General features: G+C 49.0%; 2 protein-coding genes across 2 annotated transcripts; one reads left to right on the forward strand and one right to left on the reverse strand.

Annotated features, from left to right (window-relative positions):
• Positions 1 to 541: 541 nt before the first annotated feature.
• LOC142827226 (olfactory receptor 52K2-like) lies at positions 542 to 1,568 on the forward strand. Its single transcript, XM_075921526.1, has one exon. It carries the CDS (start codon positions 606 to 608, stop codon positions 1,566 to 1,568), a length of 963 nt encoding a protein of 320 aa, XP_075777641.1. The 5' UTR covers positions 542 to 605.
• Positions 1,569 to 9,387: 7,819 nt separating this feature from the next.
• On the reverse strand, positions 9,388 to 10,332 carry LOC102458693 (olfactory receptor 52E4-like). The gene has a single exon (XM_006126557.3). The coding sequence runs from the start codon at positions 10,330 to 10,332 to the stop codon at positions 9,388 to 9,390; it is 945 nt and encodes a 314-aa protein (XP_006126619.3).
• Between the last annotated feature and the right edge of the window lie 9,438 nt (positions 10,333 to 19,770).

A 19,770-nucleotide genomic window follows, 5' to 3' on the forward strand; every position in this document is an offset into this window, starting at 1 on the left:
GGTTGTAGTTGATGATGATGATGATGATGATGATGATTGATGAAAAGCAAAAAAAGTGATAGAAAATCATATAGATTTCTCTACAGTTGTGGGATTCAAGAGTTAGTGAACAAGTAAGAATAGTTTTATACAAAATCAGTGTCCAAAGACAAATCCAGCCTTCCCTGAATTTAACACCTCTTTGTACATCAAAAGCCAAGGATGGGACACTTCCAACATTAGCACCAGTCCTACAATTGACAGGTACCTCCCCCCTCCGCCCTTCTTTTTCTGTTATAAAATTCCAGGCTTCTGTTATTCCTCTCCAGTTCATCTGATGAAGTGGGTTTTGCCCACAAGAGCTCATGATTCTATACATTTTGGTTAGTTTCTAAAGTGCCAGAGGACCATTCGTTTTTAAAGTTACAGACAAACATGGCTACACCTTTTGGTCTTTTTGACACAAGATGTGAGAACATATTCACATTAGAGCCGTGTGGGTCTAATATTTATTTTTTTCTTCATATAGGAATCAGATATTATTATTTGACAGGAGCACCATATCTAATATTGCATGGCAGGGAAAAAACTTCTGCAAATCGACTGACTGGCATATGCCGTAGGTCATGTCATTCTCCAATCAGTCCTGCTCTAACCCCTCTACGTTCCTGCTGACCGGCGTCCCTGGCCTGGAATCTCAGCACATCTGGATCGCCATCCCGCTCTGCATCATGTACATAATTACTCTGCTGGGAAACGGTGCTGTTCTCTTTGTGGTAAAGCAGGATGTGACCCTCCATGAACCCATGTACTATTTCCTCTCCATGCTGGCTGTCATTGATCTGGTCTTCTCTACGGCTGTTGTCCCCAAAATGCTGAGCGTCTTCTGGCTGGATGACAGAGAGATCAGCTACGAGTTCTGCTTCCTCCAGATGTTCTTCATCCTTTTTCTCACCGCCATGGAGTCGGGGGTGCTCCTGGCCATGGCCATAGACCGATACGTGGCTATCTGCAAGCCCCTGAGATATAAGGCCATCCTAACCAACCCAAAGATTGCCTTGATGGGGCTGCTGTCCCTTGCGAGGGGGGTGACGGTCGTGCCACCCTTAACCTGCCTTCTAACCAGTCTTTCCTACTGTAGAACAAATGTCATCCCTCATTCCTATTGTGACCATGTGACCGTGGTGAAGCTGGCCACCACCGACACATCAGTCAGCGACCTGTACAGCATCGTTGTGGCCACGGGCCTGGTGGGGGTAGATGCCATCTGCATCGCTTTCTCTTACGGCATGATCCTCCACTCCCTCTTGCGGCTTCCATCCCACGAGGCACGTCACAAGGCCTTCAGTACCTGCAGCTCCCACATCGGTGTCATCCTGCTCTTCTACTCGGGAGGAATCCTTTCCATGTACCTGCACATGTTGGGCCTCAGCATTCCTCGCCACTCCCACGTCTTGTTTGCCGATGTGTACTTTGTCCTCATCCCCATGCTAAACCCAGTCATCTATGGCATGAAGACCAAGCAGATCCGGAAACAGATCTTGAAGCTCTTTTGCCCAAGAAAGCTCTTTGCAGAGGTCACTATCTAGGAGGGCCACTGAAGGAGCCCAAGGATACAGGAAAATCCCTGTGTCGGGGCATCCCGTATGCATTATGGAAATATGCATCTGAATATTACTTCATCTGTGCTTTATGAGAAGTACCTCACTGGAAAAGTTGTAATCTACTGAATATGATTTTCCCATTTATACGTATGTATCATTTTTGTAGCTCACTTTAGACACAGAGGCAGAGCGAGGCTGTTATGCGCCTAGGGGCAAAGGCCAAATTTGCGCCTCCCTCCCCCCGCCACTATGCGGTGGGGCCCCAAACCTGGTGCACGGCTGAGCCCGACCTTGGGAGGAGTAGGAGAGGTTTTACCAGGTCTTCTCCTGCCCCCTCCAGTTTGTGGCCAGGCCATATGCATTATGGAAATATGCATCTGAAACATGCACTAACCCACCGTTGGAGATGGAGGAGGGTCGGGCTGGGCGCGGAGAAGTGCGGAGGAGGCTCCAGCCAGCAGCGGTGGGCAGAAGAGGAGCAGATGAGCTGAGGGATGTCAGGGGGAATGGAATGGGACTAAATTGGTGACCCCTAGCATTGCACCCAGAAGCAACTGCCTTCCCTCGCTATGTTACTGCTTGGGCATGTGCAGTAGACACCTGTGTTATTAACATTGTGAGAGCCACTAATGGTACTTCAGGCCCCATTAGCAAAGAGACAATGATGCTTATCCTGCCTGCGAACACGTGGGTCAGCCCACGAAGTATGGAGACGAGCTCTTGCAGAGACATGTGACCATGTCGCCGGATGCTGGAATCCATCTTCAACCATGGACTGTTCCATGTGTAGCTAGGTGGGGCGTCAGACTAAAACCAAGGACTCCTGCCTTATGAGTGAGATAATGTAGGAGATCAGGTCTCCCTGGCTACCCGCCCAAGAGGACTGACCTGGGGGCCTAGACTGAAAGGCCGCCTGTGTGTGAAAGATTATCAGAACAACTTTGAGGGGGATCGGGGACAGGTAAATAGTCTCTTTCTTGGATTAAAAGGTTGTGCATTTGGGTGCTGAGACACGTCCCTGTAGCTGAGCCTGCCCAGAGCTATGTGGATCCCAGTGTCTGTATTTCACTGCAGAGGGCTGTGACCCTATGCCTGTCAGTGCTGGAGGAGGCCTGCTGGCCTGGATCAGCAGGACAGAGTTGGGGGGAGCCCAGGAGGGTGGGGGTGATGGGCCCAGTGGCAATTCAATCCAAGGAGGGCTCAGCAACTGAACTCATCACAGTCGTCTCCATTTTCCTCGCCCGTCCCCGTCCCCAGCTGCGTGACCTCACATGCACGATGCACGGGAGGTCATGGCTCATAGAGGATGACATTTTGCATCACAGGTTACCACCCTGGCCCGTGTGACATCACACGCATGGTACACGGGAGATCATGGCGCACGGAGGATGACATTTTGCAGCACAGGTTACCACTCTGACCCGTGTGACATCACACGCACGGTGCACATGAGCTCACCCCGGCGGGGGCGGTGCAACACACTCTGCATCTGGCTTCTCGGCAGAGTTGTCTAAAAAGTCTGGACACATTTTTGCAACATTTTTAACATTTGAGGGGACTTTGTCCCAGTGCTGGCTCCGCTGAGAGGCTGCTTTCAAAGGTCAGTGACAGATTTGGTCATGATCTTGGGGCAATTTTTTTTCAAATGATGATTTAAAAAATATTCAATGCAGCTGTTGGGAAGATGGATGAGGTTCTTTGGAAAATGTTCTTGTGACATTTTAGCCCACTCCGGGGCTGGTTGCATAATAGCCCGATTCCTTGTCAACATTTTTACTGGTTTCCATAAAGCCAATGCTCGTCACTTCAGACACACCAGTGACACATGCCGGCAAACAGCATAAGCCTAACCAGCGAGCTGTGACCTTTCCATAAATATGGGCTTCTTCCCTGGCCTTCCTCCAACGTATCCTGTCCCTGTTCCAGCCGTTGCTGGCTCCTCCCCCCATGGCTTGGCCCTAAGTCAGGAGAAAAGTGGGGGGCACAGCCCCCTGGCCTGCGCTGTCCTGGTGCTCCTGAGCCAGGGAGAGAAGGCAGCTGCGCCTAGCGATGCCTCCCAGGGTAAATGAGAGGTCGTGGAGGTAACAGACGGCGCAAGGGTGGCTCCTAGTCATGTATTTATATTGTAAAGGCCACACACCAAGGTGCGGTGCAAGGGACTTGGGGTGGGGGTGCCCAGGCTCATCCAGTACCCTGGTCCCCCAGCCCAGGGACCCTCTGGCTGCAGCCTTGTCCTACCCTACTTCTCTCCCTTAACTGTCCACATTCCTTGGGCTGCTTCCCCGTCATCCCCTGCACCTTCTCGGCCCTTGTTTCAAGGCCTGGGGGCTATCAAGCTGGAGCCTCTCTCTCTCTGCTCACCTCAGTCTGCCCAGCACTGCTCCAACTAGGGTGTTCCTCCCTGGGAACCTGCCCCTGCTCCCTCCTTGGTCAGGACCCAACTGCCCATAGCTCTGCTGAGCAGCTCCTTATAAACAGGGCTGTCCCAGCAAGCTGCCCTCTGATTGGCTGATAAGTGTCCCTTCCATTGGAAGGGGTTCTTTCCAGTCTGCTTTTAATCCCTCCCTTACCAGAGTGGAGCAGCCGCCCCACTGCACTGTGAAATTAGCTGGGGTCCCATGGATCTGACCTCTTTTGTTCCTTTGCCCGTTCCTTTCCCCGTCTTTTCATTTGTCCCCTCCTTTCCAGGTACAAAGCACCGTGTCTTCGATTTACGGTGCCAGTGAATGGGAATAGCCTCGAGGCTGTAGAGGTTGTGATTGGATTCCACACCTGGCCTGGGAACACAGGGCCATTGGTCACAAGTCCCTAGGAGAGAGGTATAAGGGCTCCTATTGCTGCTGGCTGGAAGAGGGGTTAGGTAAAAATACAGTAGTGGCCTGCACTGGTTTGTGTCTGTGTCCGGGAATGCATGCAGAGCACTGACGGTACCCACAAAATAACGACTGGGTAAGCAGTGTGTGCTCTTTTGAATGGGTCACAATATAAGCTGCAAATATCCCCTTGCCGGGAAGTCTGGGGGGCAAAATTGATGAAAAGGCCATTGTTGTGGGCAAAGGATCTTGTGATCAGTTCTCCCTGCCCCCTGGAGCTCCATCCGAAGAGTTCCAAAAATCAGTCTTGTGTTGCACCACAACACGCCCATTTATCATTAGAAAAACGTTGAGCAGTTCTAGTTCTTTCAGAAGCTGGCTATGGTCCAGCATGGACATGCGTTTTCTAGAAGTAGTCAGGTAGAAATAAACAGAATAATAGAATTGTAAGAGACCTCAGGAGTCATCAAGTCCAGCCCCCTGCCCAAGCCAGGACCAATCCCAACTAAATCAAGAAGATTGGTTCCAGTCTGGTTTTCCAAGTTTGCATGTGTAGAGCAGGTGAGGAGGAACAGGACTGCATGCCAATGAGGAATCAGGCTTGCCAGACAGGTTTGGCCTTTGGGGGGTAGGAAGCCCCCAGATTTTTCTTACAGGGAGAGAACATTTCCTCTCATCTGTGGGAATACATGTACGGCAATATGACGGGCGGATGCTTGAGGTTTGGTTCTAAATAAAACCAATTCAAATACAAGTTCTTTACAAGCTGATCTCCCAGTGACTCATTCTTTACCTCTTAGCATCCTGCTGTACTGGTCCCCAGCAGACTATAAGGAGAACCTTGCAAATCCACGGATATCTGCAAAACTGCAGGTAGCCACAGCAGCAGATATAGATGAGGATATCTGCGACTGATTTTTGCAGATATGGATGCAAATGTTGTATCCACACCAGACTCTATGCGTAAGGACCATATTTTCCAACCCCAAAATGGGGACCTATGATATAAGGTCTCTACCATCAATCAAATGCTAGCCATGCCAATTAGCTACTCTCGACCCCTTAGGCCCTGCCCACCATTTCTGGCCCACTGCCTCTGCCTTTTATCTATCTATTTACTTATTTATTTAAAATATTTGTATCCACTTCTCTATTTAAAATATTCAGGGCAGCTTACAATAATTTTTTAAAAAACACAATACAAATATATATAAAAATGTAAAAATGCGAGACCCCAGAGGGACATAAAACCTGCTAAAAACATCTTGAGAGGAGCAACACACACATACAGACTCAAACACAATGAAAACACGAGTAAAAAGGGTGTCTTTAGCCTGACACTGAAACAATGCTAACTTTGGCACCATGCGACTATCCCAAGGAAGAAAATTCCACAGCCTGGGAGCAAAAGCTGAGAAGGCCCTGTTCTGCGTAGATGTATTTGCTTGGTTCTTACTACATTTAAAAGGCTGAGGTGCAGTAGGGGAATTTCTGGGACATTTCAGTGCTTTATGGGGACAATGGGACAGAAGATTTAAAATTGGGACCGTACTGGAAAATCCGGGACATATGGTCGGCGTATCTATGCATAAGCAGACAATGCACAAAACAATAGAGTGTTTAATTTACACTTTTTGTATTTACTCCATACAAATAAAAATCACAGATTTACATAGTCATTGTGGAATCCCTTTGGGTTACAGAGTTGCTGTCAATTGGGTCTACGTTAGTCTATGTTCTGGGAAGACTGAAACCCAGTCTTGTGGAAGTTCATGGCAAGGTTCCAACAGGAACGTGGCCTAGGTACTGATTTTGAATAGGCTTGGGTAGTGGAAAGAGCTTAACTTGGGGAACAGACGGTGTACGGGACTGACACAGCCACTGGGTAATGAATTGGATAGAGACTGGAGGAACAGAGCAACAGGCTGCCAGTGTGCAAAACAGAGGGTTGAGTTTCCTGATTTGGATTAATTGGATACTAGGCTAGGTGACTTGATTACCCATCATCCTCTTGTGGGGGAGCAGGTTCAGTGGGCGTTCCTGGCTCTACTTGGTCTTCCTCTGCCAATGTCTGCCCCGATCTCTTCTGGATGGGTATGTCTAGCACAATGCACAGATGTCTAAGCCCTGCAGAGGAATTACGACATGTGATTGAAGGCACCCTTGTATGCCCACCCTCCCCTCTCTTCTAAGAATTGTTGTACAAAATAGGCGTTGTGAGGTGTCATGTAATAGCTAATCACTCTCTGGTCGATCACACCATGATGAAATGTGTGTAGCGCCATTGCATAGAATGTTATACACAGGTTTACTAGATAAGGCTGGGTGGATCAGATTTTCAAAGACTAAGGACAAGCTGATACCTCTAGCTGGGGCAATCAGGGACCAAGTAGCCATTCCTTGGCCTGGAAGAGTGTGGAAGCAAACAGTTCTGCATCTTAGCAAGTACCAGTGTGGAACTTCTTTGACCACAAGATTCCTGGTCTCCATCCACACTGCAGGAATTAACTTTGCCTAGGGGGAACACACAGAAAAACGTGTTACAAAGGGGGACTGGACTATAAAAGTGATGTGCAAAACCCGCCCAAGGTTTTGCTCCCTTCCATCTCTCTCACTTTCATTTTAGAAGACAAAAGAAACAGCCTTTGGACATTGGGAGAAGATCCTGACCTGCAGTTTGGAGCAGGTGGTGAGAATTTGGCCTTGAACGGAGTCCTGGTGATGAAGTTTAGTTATAAGAAAGGGTTTGATCTTTATTTGTCCTGTAATCATTTCTGACTTTAGAATCATAGAATCCTAGGGCTGGAAGAGACTTCAGGAGTCATCAAGTCCAACCCCCTGCTAAAACCAGAACCAATCCCAACTAAATCATCCCAGCCGGCGGTTTGTCAAGCCAGGACCTAAAAACCTCTAGGGATGGTGATTCCACCACCTCCCTAGATAACCCATTCCAGTGCTTCCCTACCCTCCTAGTGAAACAGTTTTTCCTAATATCCAACTTAGAACTCCCCCACTGCAATTTGAGACCATTGCTCTTTGTTCTGCCATCCGTCACCACTGAGAACAGCCTCCCCCCACTAGCCTTCCTCCGATGTAAACCCTCTCTCTTTGTAGTTAAATAAACTTACTTTATTCTTTCATCCAAACTAATCCAGTGTTGTGTGTAAACTGAATCACATGCGTAACTCCCTAGAAAGTAACACACTATTGGATATCGAACCCTTAAAGGGACAATAGGCCTAAAATATCGGAACTGTCTACGAGAGGGCCAGGGGATAATTCCAGCCTGGGAGTGTGATGGGGTCACCGGTGGGTGATGACTAAGGCTGGTGGAAGCCAGAATGTGACTGGAGCCTACACAAACACAGACACTCAGGCTGGGATCTGTGGGCTGTTTGGCTGTGTGCGCGGGGCCTTTGTTGGGAGCTACTAACAGGGGTGTTGTGAGCAAGACACGAGAAGTCATTCTTCCATTCTACTCTGCTCTGATTAGGCCTCAGTTGGAGTATTTTGTCCAGTTCTGAAGGATGTAGAGAAGGATGTAGAGAAATTGGAGAAGGTCCACAGAAGAGCAACAAGAATGATTAAAGGTCTAGAGAACTTGACCTATGAGGGAAGAGTGAAAGAATTGGGCTTGTTTAGTCCGAACTCCATGCCCGCGGCTACACATGGCATGGAGTAGGTAGTTGGAATTAGAGATCCTAATTTGAACTACCGTTACTCTTTGTTCCAATTAGATCGAATTAGGATCTCTAATCCTACACTAATGTAGGATTAGGATCTCTAATGTCTACACGAGCTTGAACTAACGAGCTAGTGTAGACATACCCAGGGTGCTTAAACACTGGAATAAATTGCCTAGGGAGGTTGTGTAATCTCCATCTCTGGAGCTATTTAAAAGAAGATTAGACATGTATCAGGGATGGTCTAGACAGTACTGGGTCCTGCCATGAGGGCAGGGGACTGGACTCGATGACCTCTCAAGGTCCCTTCCAGTTCTAGTGTTCTATGATTCTATGATTCTATAGTAGCAGAGCATGGAGAGGCACTTCAGTTCGCAGGGCAAAAGTTCTGACAATGGGCGATCTCTGAGAATGTCGCGATTTTCTGCCATTTTGTTTTTCTGGAATGTGTTTGTATGCTTTGTGCCTCCTTGCCTGAGGAGGTTCTGAAGCCTAGGACTATAATAGGGTTTAAAAGAGAACTAGATACATTCATGGAGGTTAGGTCCATTAATGGCTATTAGCCAGTATGGGTAGGAATGGTGTCCCTAGCCTCTAGTTTGTCACAGGGTGGAAATGGATGGCAGGAGAGAGATTGCATGATCATTACCTGTTCGATTCACTCCCTCTGGGGCATCTGACATTGGCCACTGTTGGCAGACAGGATACTGGGCTGGATGGACCTTTGGTCTGACCCAGTGTGGCCATTCTTATGTTCTTATGTGCCTTGTATCACTCAGGTATGTGTGTTTGTGCAATATCAGCCTTATTCTTGTCTGATTACGTGAGCATAATCTGCCTCTTGACCACAGCTCAACTTTGCTTTATATTAGTAAACTCTTGATGCCTTTTGCCTAGGCCTTGGGCCTCCCACCAGGCCTGTGATACATGAGCTTATGTTTCGGGCCCTTTTCTTACTGCACTAGTCAATCCATTTAATTGGTATTAAGCCAGATGGACCTGGTTTTGTAATGTTTGTCCCCTGTTCAGCACACTATTGATATAAACTCAGCCATGATTTCGCTGGTACCATACATGGAGGATGCTGTTTTGTAGAATGTGTTGCTCTGCCCCCACCAGTGTGAGCTCATGTGGATCCTGCATGTGAGGTCACACTGGTAAGGGTAGTGTGGCCTGCACTGGAAAATGTCACTCTCTCTGTCCCATGACCTCACATGCACTGGGCATGCAGGCGAAGGTGGGGACAATGGAGAGGTTCTTCTGTGTTGTGGGGCTGCCTCAGTGGCCACTCTTGATACTGGGTTCTGCTCAGATCTTTCTTTGGCCAAAGAGCTTGAAGACCCGATCCCGGATCTGCTTGGTCTTCAGGCCGTAAACTACCGGGTTTAACATGGGGGGGACAACAAGGTACAAGTCAGCCAGCAAGACTTGGGTGTGACGTGCAAGGATGAGGTCAAACATGTGCAGGTACATGGAAAGGAGCCCGCCCATGTAGAAGAGCAGGATGACGCAGAGGTGGGAGCTGCAGGTGCTGAAGGCCTTGAGACGCGCCTCGTGAGATGAGAGCCGTAAAACAGAGCGGAGGATCATGCCGTAAGAGAAAGAGATGCAGATGGAGTCTGCCACCACTAAGGCTGTGGCCACGACAACATTTAACAGGTCACTGACTTCTGAGTATGTGCTGGCCAGCTCCACCACGGCCATGTGCTCACAATAGGAATGAGGGATGACATTTGTTTTACAGAATGGCAGACTGGTTAGAAGGCAGGTTAAAGGTGTCACAACTGCCAACCCTCTCGCAAGGGACAGCAGCCCAATCATGGCAATCTTTGGGTTGGTTAGGATAGTCTTGTATCTCAAGGGGTTGCAGATAGCCACGTATCGGTCATAAGACATGGCCAAGAGCACTCCCGATTCCACGGCAGTGAAGGTATGGATGAAGAACATCTGGAGGAAGCAGGACTCGTAGCTGATCTCTCCGGAATCCAGCCAGAAGATGCTCAGCATTTTGGGGACAACAGCCGTGGAGAAGACCAGATCAATGACAGCCAGCATGGAGAGGAAATAGTACATGGGCTCATGGAGGGTCACATCCTGCTTTACCACGAAGAGGATTGTACCGTTTCCTAGCAGAGCCAGCACATACATGAGGCAGAATGGGATGGCGATCCAGACGTGCTGAGATTCCAGGCCGGGGATGCCGGTCAGCAGGAATGTAGGGGGGTTAGGGCAGGACAGATTGGAGGCTGACATGACGTACAGCAGACGTGGATCAATCCATGCATGAAGTTCTTTCCCTGCAATACAATAATCGAATAATTCTCACTTGTGAATTTCATTTGGGAATTTTACTTGGGTACACCACCTCTTTAATCTCCCTAAGGAGAGAGCTTGAAAACAAACTGTAATTTCTGATAGCTGACTGCTCAGTCTCAAGACATGAGCACACTGACCCTCCTGCTTTGTAGGACAGAGGAATCAGATCAGAGTCTTAAAAAAGCTGATTTTTTTAACAAAACAAACAAAAAAAGATATATTTGGTAAAGCATACTTGGTTGCCAGGTGTGACAGAGCAACCGAAGAAAAAATTAAATCACAGAGAATTCCTTCCCTCGGACTCAGTTTTAGTTACAGTGTACAAGGGAGGTTAGCACAGAGGAGTATAAACAAACAAACAAACAAACAAACAAACAAACAAACAAACAAACAAACAAACCAATTTGACCAAATCTAACTAAACATTCTCAGTTCACTTACATATCCTTTGCTCCAGGGTTCAGTCATTCCTTACACATAAATATCACCAAAACCTCCATGCCTTTATTCCTCGTTCAGTCCATTTCTTTCTTTCCAGCTCCTGCTCTAAAAACTCATAAAGAACTGCAGCAGGCACATCGCTGCTTTCAATTCAAAACACTTTGGGTATGTCTACACTGTAAGGCTATTAGGGGACACCGGAGGTCTCCCGAAATTGCTATCCTGTGTCTACACAAGCCGCCCATTATTTCAAAATAGTTTTTGAAATAACTGGTGCACTATTTCGCCATCCCAGTAAACCTCGTTGCTCGAGGAATAAGGGATGGTCAAAATAATGCTTTATTTCAAAATTTGGTGCTGTGTAGATGTGCCAAATTTCAAAATAAATTATTTCAAAATAAAACCAAAATAAGGGTATGTCTACACTACATGTAGTCATTCGAAGTTTAAATATCCCAGGCTTCATTTGCATCTTGCCGGGCGCCGCCATTTTTAAATCCCCGTTAGTGCGGACTCCGTGCCCACGGCTACACGCGGCACAGAGTAGGTAGTTCGAATTAGGCTTTCTAATTCGAACTACCGTTACTCCTCGTGGAACAAGGTGTACCAATAGTTAGAATTAGAAAGCCTAATTCGAACTACCTACTCAGTGCCGCGTGTAGCCGCGGGCACGAAGTCCGCACTAACGGGGATTTAAAAATGGCAGAACCCGGCAAGATACAAATGAAGCCCGGGATATTTAAATCCCGGGCTTCAATTGCAACTTCGAATGACTACATTAACCACCCTATTTCGAACTAGGGTGGTAGTGTAGACATACCCTAAGATACTCAATTTGAATAGTGCAAAGTGTGTTTCTTATTTCGAGGATAGGGTGCAGTGTAGACGCACCCTGTCTTCCTATTGGCTCTCCTGGATCCCTGACAACACTTTCTGGATTCCCACTGTTCTGGATTTAACCTTTTACAGACAATTTAGTCACTGAATGCTGGGATGTTTAGAAAAGGGTAGTACCCCTCCTATCCATCATGGGGGAGGGGGAATCAGGGCTTTGGCTGGGGATGGTTTGGGGGATGAGCCGTTTGCAGTGCAGGAAGGGGCTCCAGGCTTAGGCAAGGGGGTCGGAATGCATGAGTGGGTTCAGGACAGGAGGCTGGGATTGGGAGGGGGTCTGGGTGGAAGTTTGGGTTCTGGAGGGGGCTCAGATTTAAGATATGGGGTATAGGGGGGAGCTACGTTGGGGGGGCTCAGGCTTGCACAGTGGGTTGGGGATCAGGGTGCTCTTACCTGGGGCAGCTCCTGGTTGTTGTTGTTGTTGAGGAACAGGTGGCTCTGTTTAGTCCATGCTGTCCCATGCTGCCCTTCTGTGGCTACCACCACCCAGAGCTACCTTTGGCCAGGATTCCTGGCTAATGGGAGCTATAGGAGGAGCCTCCAGACAAGGGCAGTGCTGGGAGAGAGCTTCCTGGCACTCTCAGTGATGTGGATCCAGCCAAGGGGAGAGGAATGGCAGCACACCAAGCCACTTTCCACCCCCCGGAAGGGCTGGCCCCGAACAGAAGAGTTTTACGGGCTGCGACTCCTAAAGCCCCTTTCTTAAACCTGGGAAGCACCACGCTTCCCTGGCCCTCACTACTCATCAGTAACTGACCTCCGGTATAGCACAGGGCATAAAACTTCACCCAAGTACCTTGCATGGAGCCCAGTGGCTTGGATCTGACTAAAGCATCTTCCAGAAAGGCCTCCACTCCAAAATTGTCATCTCCAGCCTGATTCTGGCCTGCATATTTATACCTGCCTCTGGAAATTTCCACTGCATGCATCTGACGAAGTGGGTCTTTGCCCACAAAAGCTTATGCTCCAACACTTCAGTTAGTCTATAAGGTGCCACAGGACTCCTCACCGCTTTTGCAGATTCGGACTAACACGGCTACCTCTCTAATACTTCACTCCAAAATGAAGACCTCAAGAGATGCAGGGCCCATCACGTCCCCAGGTGTCTGTCCCAATGGCAAATCACCTTCACTTGTAACAACGTGGGTCTCATTTCTCATCGGAATTTGGCTGTCTGTAACTTCCAGACAGTGGTTCTCACTCTGCCAGTAGATTAACGTATCCTTTACTAGCTGGGATTCTCACCCCAAGAAGACAGAAACCTTAGTCGAGTCATCTCTTGTTAACCCTGATGAGCTGCATGGTTTGAGCTCTTTATGTCTCTCGCTTCCAGGCATTTTCCCAGCCTCCAAATCATTTTTGCAGGGTTTCTCTGTCTTTTCAATTTTTCAACATCTCTTTAAAATGTGGACACCAGACCTGGTGGCCATGTTCTCATGTCGGTGCCCCCCGTGCCGTACACAGCGGTAAAGTCGCTGTCCTGCTCCACTCAAGAATCATGCTAACCCTGTTTGGTCCAGGTGGGCAGGGATACTAAACGGTGCTCTGAAGCATCTCTCGCCTGTGTTTGCCAGAAGCTGGAAATGGGCGAATGGGGATGGATCACTTGCTGATTGCCTGTTCTGTTTATTCTCTCTGGGGCATCTGGCAGTGGCCAGTTGGAAACAGGCCACTGGGCTAGATGAACCATTGGGCTGACCGGGTCTGGCCAGCCTTATGTTCCTACTTATCATAATGGACTTCAAATTCAAGTTCCCAGTGTTGGCAGTTTCTGTGTAAGAAAATTACCATCTGAGAGGTGTGTAATGGTGCCCCAGCTGTACCCCATCCTACTCTCTGTTAGCCAGTACATTGATCCATGTGCACTCATGGTCCTGTGGTGCTGAGCTATTAGCAACTCCAAATACAGGGGGCAGTGTCTTTGCCATACGAGGGGCACCTCTCTTGCTTCCTAAAAAGGCTGTAACCCATGTTTTTAACTTTCCCATCACTCACACTCTCCCAAAAGGTATCTGAAATGCCAGTTATATCACCTCTCTTCTCAGCAGTGCGAAATCCCAGTTCCTGTCACTTATTACCAAGTCTCCTAGCAGTGGTGTATGAGCCACGGAAACATTTTCCTCCCTTTCAGTCTCCTGACACAGAGGCCTTTCCAAAGAGCAGCTCTCGCCTTCTCCCCTCGCCCCGTCTATTCAAACAGCCCAACCCAGTCACCTACCTCCTGGCAGGTCTCCTGTCTGTCCTTCCTCATGCCTCTGTCCTGCAGTGCCTGTTTGTGTGTGTGCATGAAATGCCCGAGCAACATTGCAGGGTCTTTATAATTCATCTCAGCTGAACCTACTGGGATGTGTGCAGCACAGGGCCGTCTCTGGGGACTCTGGCCTCCCTGACTGTGCTAGTCAGTTAGGAGAAATGGGACTGGCCCTACATGGGTTCTCATGGCCCTGCACTGCCTTGCCAGCCCCAGGGTATGGAAAGCACCGGGACAGGGTGGTGCAACCTAGTTTAGCTGTGCACATTAGGGGTAGTGGGGTAGGTCGCATCTTTCTGTGTAATTCCTCCCTCGGGGGAAAATCTCCTCGGCTGAATGTCTGCCAGGTCAGTGCTACACTCTAGAGCAGGTCAAACAGAGCTCCTTGCACAGCAGCCGGCTGTGAAAGGATGCCCTGCCTGTGGCCACGGATGGATCTCACCTTGGATCTCCTGGCAATTCTCTATTGGCTAAGGCAGAAAGCCACCTCCCCTGTGCCCTGGAGTGCATCACATTCCCTTCCCCCGCTAGTTTCGCCTCATCCTCCGTGCTCTCTGCACCAGCGTCAGGAGTAATAATGGGACGAGGCGAGTCTCTCGTGCGATATTGGCCTTTTGGGCAGCTGTAGCCAGGGCCGTGACTAAAGAAACATTTGGGGTCTCGGTCAAGTCACGTGTATGGGCCTCCCTTTAACATCTTTTATAAGGGTGAAATTTGATCACAATGAGCTTTTCCAGGGCAGCTTCAGGCTGCTGGTTAAATCCTGGTAATACCCAGCCATGTAGTTATAGTGTTGTTCCATTGCAGCTCTGGTTTATAATGATAATGAAGTTGATATAATTAAAAGAACCTCCCTGAGGTTCTGACGGGATGGGCTGCGTCCCAGCGCTTACATGCCAGACTCCACCATCCCACACTTCCTGGCAGCAAACGCTGCTTTTAGAGCCCGGGTTGATGCTGCTTCCTGGACCCTGGACAAAGAAGGAAGCCCCCCGCCCCACCTCTCTGGAGACATAACTGGCTGCAGCTGATTCTTCATCATTTGTAATTCGGAAAAACCTGTGCGCCCCTGAAGCCGCTTCTGGCTGGGGTTGTCAGCAAATTCCTGCCTGCCATTGCTGTGTTTGGGAAGGCCCCATCAACGGGTCCCGAGGGATGAAGCCGCAGAGCACCGGGAGCAGTGTTGTCCCATGTGTCTCTGTGCCTGCTAGGGCTAGCCACTGTATGCCAGTGGTGGGGGTGAGGGGTTGGGGGGAGTTAGTGCAGAGTTGGGGTGCACAGGAGCACCAGTAGAGTGCAGGCACAAGGAGTGCAAGGGGCTGGGGTGCACTGGAAGAGCTGGGTGGTGTATGTCCTCCTCACCTGAACCCCCACCAATACCCCCCTCCCCTTCCCTTCCTTCCCACCCATCCCCACTTATCTTCCTCTTCATAATCCCTCTCCACTCTCCCCACACCACTCTCCCTCTAATTTGTCCAGCCTCTGATTCCTGATACTGGTCTAGGAAGCATTCATAGGCATAAGCCTCCATCCTCAGCCCAAGATGGGTCACATTCTCCTCCCAGTTGAATTGCCTCCCCGCTATGATTCACAAATTGGAGCACTCTACAGGCAGCTCCTGCCAAACTCCTTTTGTCTAACGAGGCTGTGACTGGCTTCCCCTCAGGTATGGGAATGGCCCGGGGGGGGGGGGGGGGGCTGAGTTCACACCATCCAGCTCCAAGCTTGCCGACAGAGAGGGGCAAAGGAGGCAACTGCCCCAGAGCCCAGCAATTCACAAGTAGCTGGGGCTCCCAGTCACTGTCTGGGGGAGGATAGCTCCAGCCCCGCCCCTTCTGGCTGAGGCCCCGCCCCTTCCAGGAGTAAGGAGCTGGTCCACTTTCCTTGCCCAGGGGCCTGGTGAATCTGCTGATCCCACTGTCGATCTCAATGAAATCGATCTGTGAAGGGGCGTGACTAGCTGTTCGGGGGGGAGGGGACATGCAAGATATGACTTTGGGCCTGCTTGCCTCTCACTGCTCACCTCTTGAGCATTACTGCTTAGGTAACGTTCATGATTTTATCCCATTTTCTTAGTATATTAAAGAGCGATTAAGTGATTTTATGTAGTTCTAAGTGTGCCTGGTGTTTCACAGGGTGAAAATAACTTTAGTTTCTTACAGGTACTGTCATATCAAACCCAGGTCAGGGGGTTGGGGGATGTGATATGATGGTACGTATAAGACATTTAAGTATGGGGTGGGGTGTGTGTGGGGGGAGGCTCATGGCAGAGGGTTACAGAATGGGGGAGCTCAGGGCAGGGAGGTTTGGGGGTTTGGGAATCAGGGGAGAGGGATGTGGGGATGCAGATATCAGGGTAGGGGACTGAGGAAAGGAGGCTCAGGGCAAGAGGTGTGGGGGTACAGATATAAGGGCAGGGAGGTAGGGGGTAAAAGGGTCAAGGCAGAGGGATGAGGGAGTAGGGGGCTCAGGGCAAGGGGTGTGGAAGTGTGCAGATATAAGGGCATGGAGGTAGAGGTGACAGGGTCAGGGCTGAAGGAGTGAGGGGCTCAGGGCAGAGGGTTTGGGGGGTCAGGAATAAGAGTAGGGGGCTGGGGGATGTAGGGGTGAGTGCGGGGGGGGGGAAGGAAGGGCGGGAGGTGCCGAGTGAGTGTGACATGGAAACGGGGTGAGATAAATGGCTTAGACAGAGGGAGAAGAGCAGAGAGGTTGTCAAGAGTCGTGCAGGGCTCAGATGAACACGGCTCGCCCTGCCCCTGCGGAGTGGCAGCTGCCAGAGAGGCAACACCGCAAGTTGCTCCCCCCACTGGTGGATGGATGCTCTGGCCAGAGCCATTCTCATCCCCTAAGACTGCTGCTGACACAGAGGGGACTGAGGATGGCTGGAGTAGTGACGACTGTGCCAGCTGCCATGGTGGGTGCGATCCCCTGACATGGCCCTTGCTCACCCTGTTTCTCTGGGATCCGCTGCATTTAACGCAGCTCAGGGGGTGCAGCTGAAATCACAGGTCACTTCTGAGGGTATCGGGGCATCAGCCTGGAGCACTGAGTTCCCACCGCCAAGCTCTACCCAGTCTGTGTTGGCCCACGCCACAGAAGGACATGGTTGGCTGGCCTGCCCTAAGTCCTGTCGATCAGGGGTTAGCCAGCGTGGCATGCTGGCCCCAGAGCCTGATTGGCTGTTTCCCCCCAGGAAATAGTGAGGGTAGCCAATCAGAGGAGGTTTCTCCCCTAGGCAGGGATGGAAATGCTGTTCCTGGTGATGGAATCAGGAGAATTCATAGAATCATAGAACCGGAAGGGACCTCGAGAGATCGAGTCCAGTCTCCTGCCTTCATGGCAGGACCAAGCACTGTCTACCATCCCTGACAGGTGTCTGTCCAACCTGCTCTTAAATATCTCCAGTGATAGAGATTCCACAACCTCCCTAGGCAATTTATTGCAGTGCTTAACCACCCTGCCAGTGAGGAAGTGTTTCCTAGGTGTGTCTAGAGTACAAGGTTTTGTTGACAAAAGTGGACTTTTGTCGACAAAAATATACCTGCGTCTACACTACTGCCGAGTTCTGTTGACAGTAAGTCGACAGAATGCAGCAGTTTTGTCAACGGCGGTAAACCTCATTCTACGAAAAATAACGCCTTTTTTCAACAAGAGTTACGTTGAAAAAAGGTGCTATTGCATCCACACTGTGCTTTTTCAAAAGCAAGCGTCTACGCTCTCTCGAAAAAGCGGCTTGATTTGTCTACAGAACTGGTTGTAGCCTAGACACTCTTTTTCTACAGAGGCTTTGTCGACAGTATCTGTTGACAAAGCCTCTGTTGAAAAAAGCCTGTAGTCTAGACGAAACAAAAGATAGGACTATGCAGCACTTTAAAGACTAACAAGATGGTTTATTAGGTGATGAGGTTTCATGGGCCAGATCCACTTCCTCAGATCAAATTTTGGAAGAAAATTGGCATGACCATATATACCAAAGGGATACAATAAAAAAAAGTGAACACATATAAAATTGACAAATCAGATTTTAGAATAGAGGGTGTGTGTGTGGGGGGGGGGGGGGAGGTTAGTGTCTATAAGATAATGATATTAGGGGTGATAATTGGGGAAACTATCTTTGTAATGGGTAAGGTAGTTAGAATCTTTGTTAAGGCCTATTCATAAAGTGTCAAATTTAAGCATAAATGACAGTTCTGAGGTTTCCCTTTGTAGTCTGGTGTTAAAGTCTCTTTGAAGTAAGATACATGTAGTGAGGTTGTTGAGACAATGCCCAGTCTGCTTGAAATGACAAGAAAATGTTTTTTCTTTGTGAAAGTGTCTAATGTCTGATTTGTGGGCATTGATTCTTTGGCGAAGTGTCTGAGAAGTTTGTCCAATATACATAGCAGACGGACGCTGTTGGCACATGATGGCATAAATTATATTTCTGGATGAACAGGAATATGTGTTCTTGATCTTGTAACTGACATGGTTAGGTCCAATGATGGTGTCAGCAGAGTAAATATGTGGACAAAGCTGGCAACGGGGTTTGTTGCAAGGGAAAGTTCCAGGGTTGGTATTAGTATGGTATGTCCTGTGGTGGTTGGTAAGAATCATCCTGAGGTTAGGTGGTTGTCTATAGGAGACTATGGATCTGTCTCCCAGAGCCTCTTGCAGTGTAATACTCTGGGAGGTTTCCTAGGGTGTGTCTAGAGTCCTAGGGTGTGTCTAGACTACATGGCTCTGTCGACAGAGCCATGTAGATGAGGCAGGATGACAAAGGGAAATGAAGCGGAGATTTAAATAATCGCCGCTTCATTTAAATCAAAACGGCTGCCGCGCTGTGCTGATCAGCTGATTGTCAGCACAGCGCTGCATTCTAGACGTGGATCTGCTGACCCCAGAACCCTTCATCGGCAGATCCTTTATGCCTCATGAAACGACGGAGCCATGTAGTTTAGATGTACCCCTATAGACAACCACCTAACCGCATCTCAGCAGGGCAGCGTTTGGGAAGAAAGAGCTACACACTGGAGCATAGGGCCTGTCTTAAGAGGCAGAGTCCTGGTTCTAAGATTTCAGTGCTCATGAGCTCTCTCTCTCTCTCTCCCCCCCCTCCCCCACATACCTCATCTCTTCAGAGCAGGGGAAGGAGCAGACAGAACCGGACAGCTTTCCCTGTTTTAAAGAGACAGTGAGTGGCTTCTCTCTTGCCAGGCAGCAGCCGGCCCACACACTCTCGTGTCACTGTCACTCCCCTCCTGTGTGTACCACACTTTCTTTGTCCCACACAGTCACTGGCACACACACACTGCCACACATACTCTCTTCTCTCTGCACCACACAACCTCAATCTGTGTCACCAAATCTGTCCCTCACACATAGCGGGTGTGTCTAGACTACACCTCTCTGTCGACAGAGAGATGAAAATTAGGCACATCGAAATTGCTAATGAAGCAGGGATTTAAATATCCCACACTTCATTAGCATAAACATGGCCACTGCTATTTTTCAAAATGGAGCTTTTTTGAAAAAAACCAAACAAACCCCGGCAGTCTATAGGCGGATCTGTCGAAAATAAACCCTTTATCAACAGATCCTGTAAACCTCATTTTTTGAGGAATACGGGATCTGTCAAACAAGGGTTTATTTTTGATAGATCCGTGTCTAGACTGCCATTTTTTTTAAAAAGCTCAATTTAAAAAAAAAAAAGCGGTGGCCATGTTTATGCTAATGAAGCATGGGATATTTAAATCCCTGCTTCATTAGCAATTTTGATGTGCTTCATTTGCATCCCTCTGTCGACAGAGGGA

Source organism: Pelodiscus sinensis, chromosome 1, assembly GCF_049634645.1.
Source record: "Pelodiscus sinensis isolate JC-2024 chromosome 1, ASM4963464v1, whole genome shotgun sequence".
NCBI classification, from domain to species: Eukaryota; Metazoa; Chordata; order Testudines; family Trionychidae; genus Pelodiscus; species Pelodiscus sinensis.

Coding starts and splice junctions, on each gene's coding strand:
- LOC102458693 (XM_006126557.3), bottom strand. CDS start 10,332: ATGTCAGCCTCCAATCTGTCCTGCCCTAACCCCCCTACATTCCTGCTG.
- LOC142827226 (XM_075921526.1), top strand. CDS start 606: ATGTCATTCTCCAATCAGTCCTGCTCTAACCCCTCTACGTTCCTGCTG.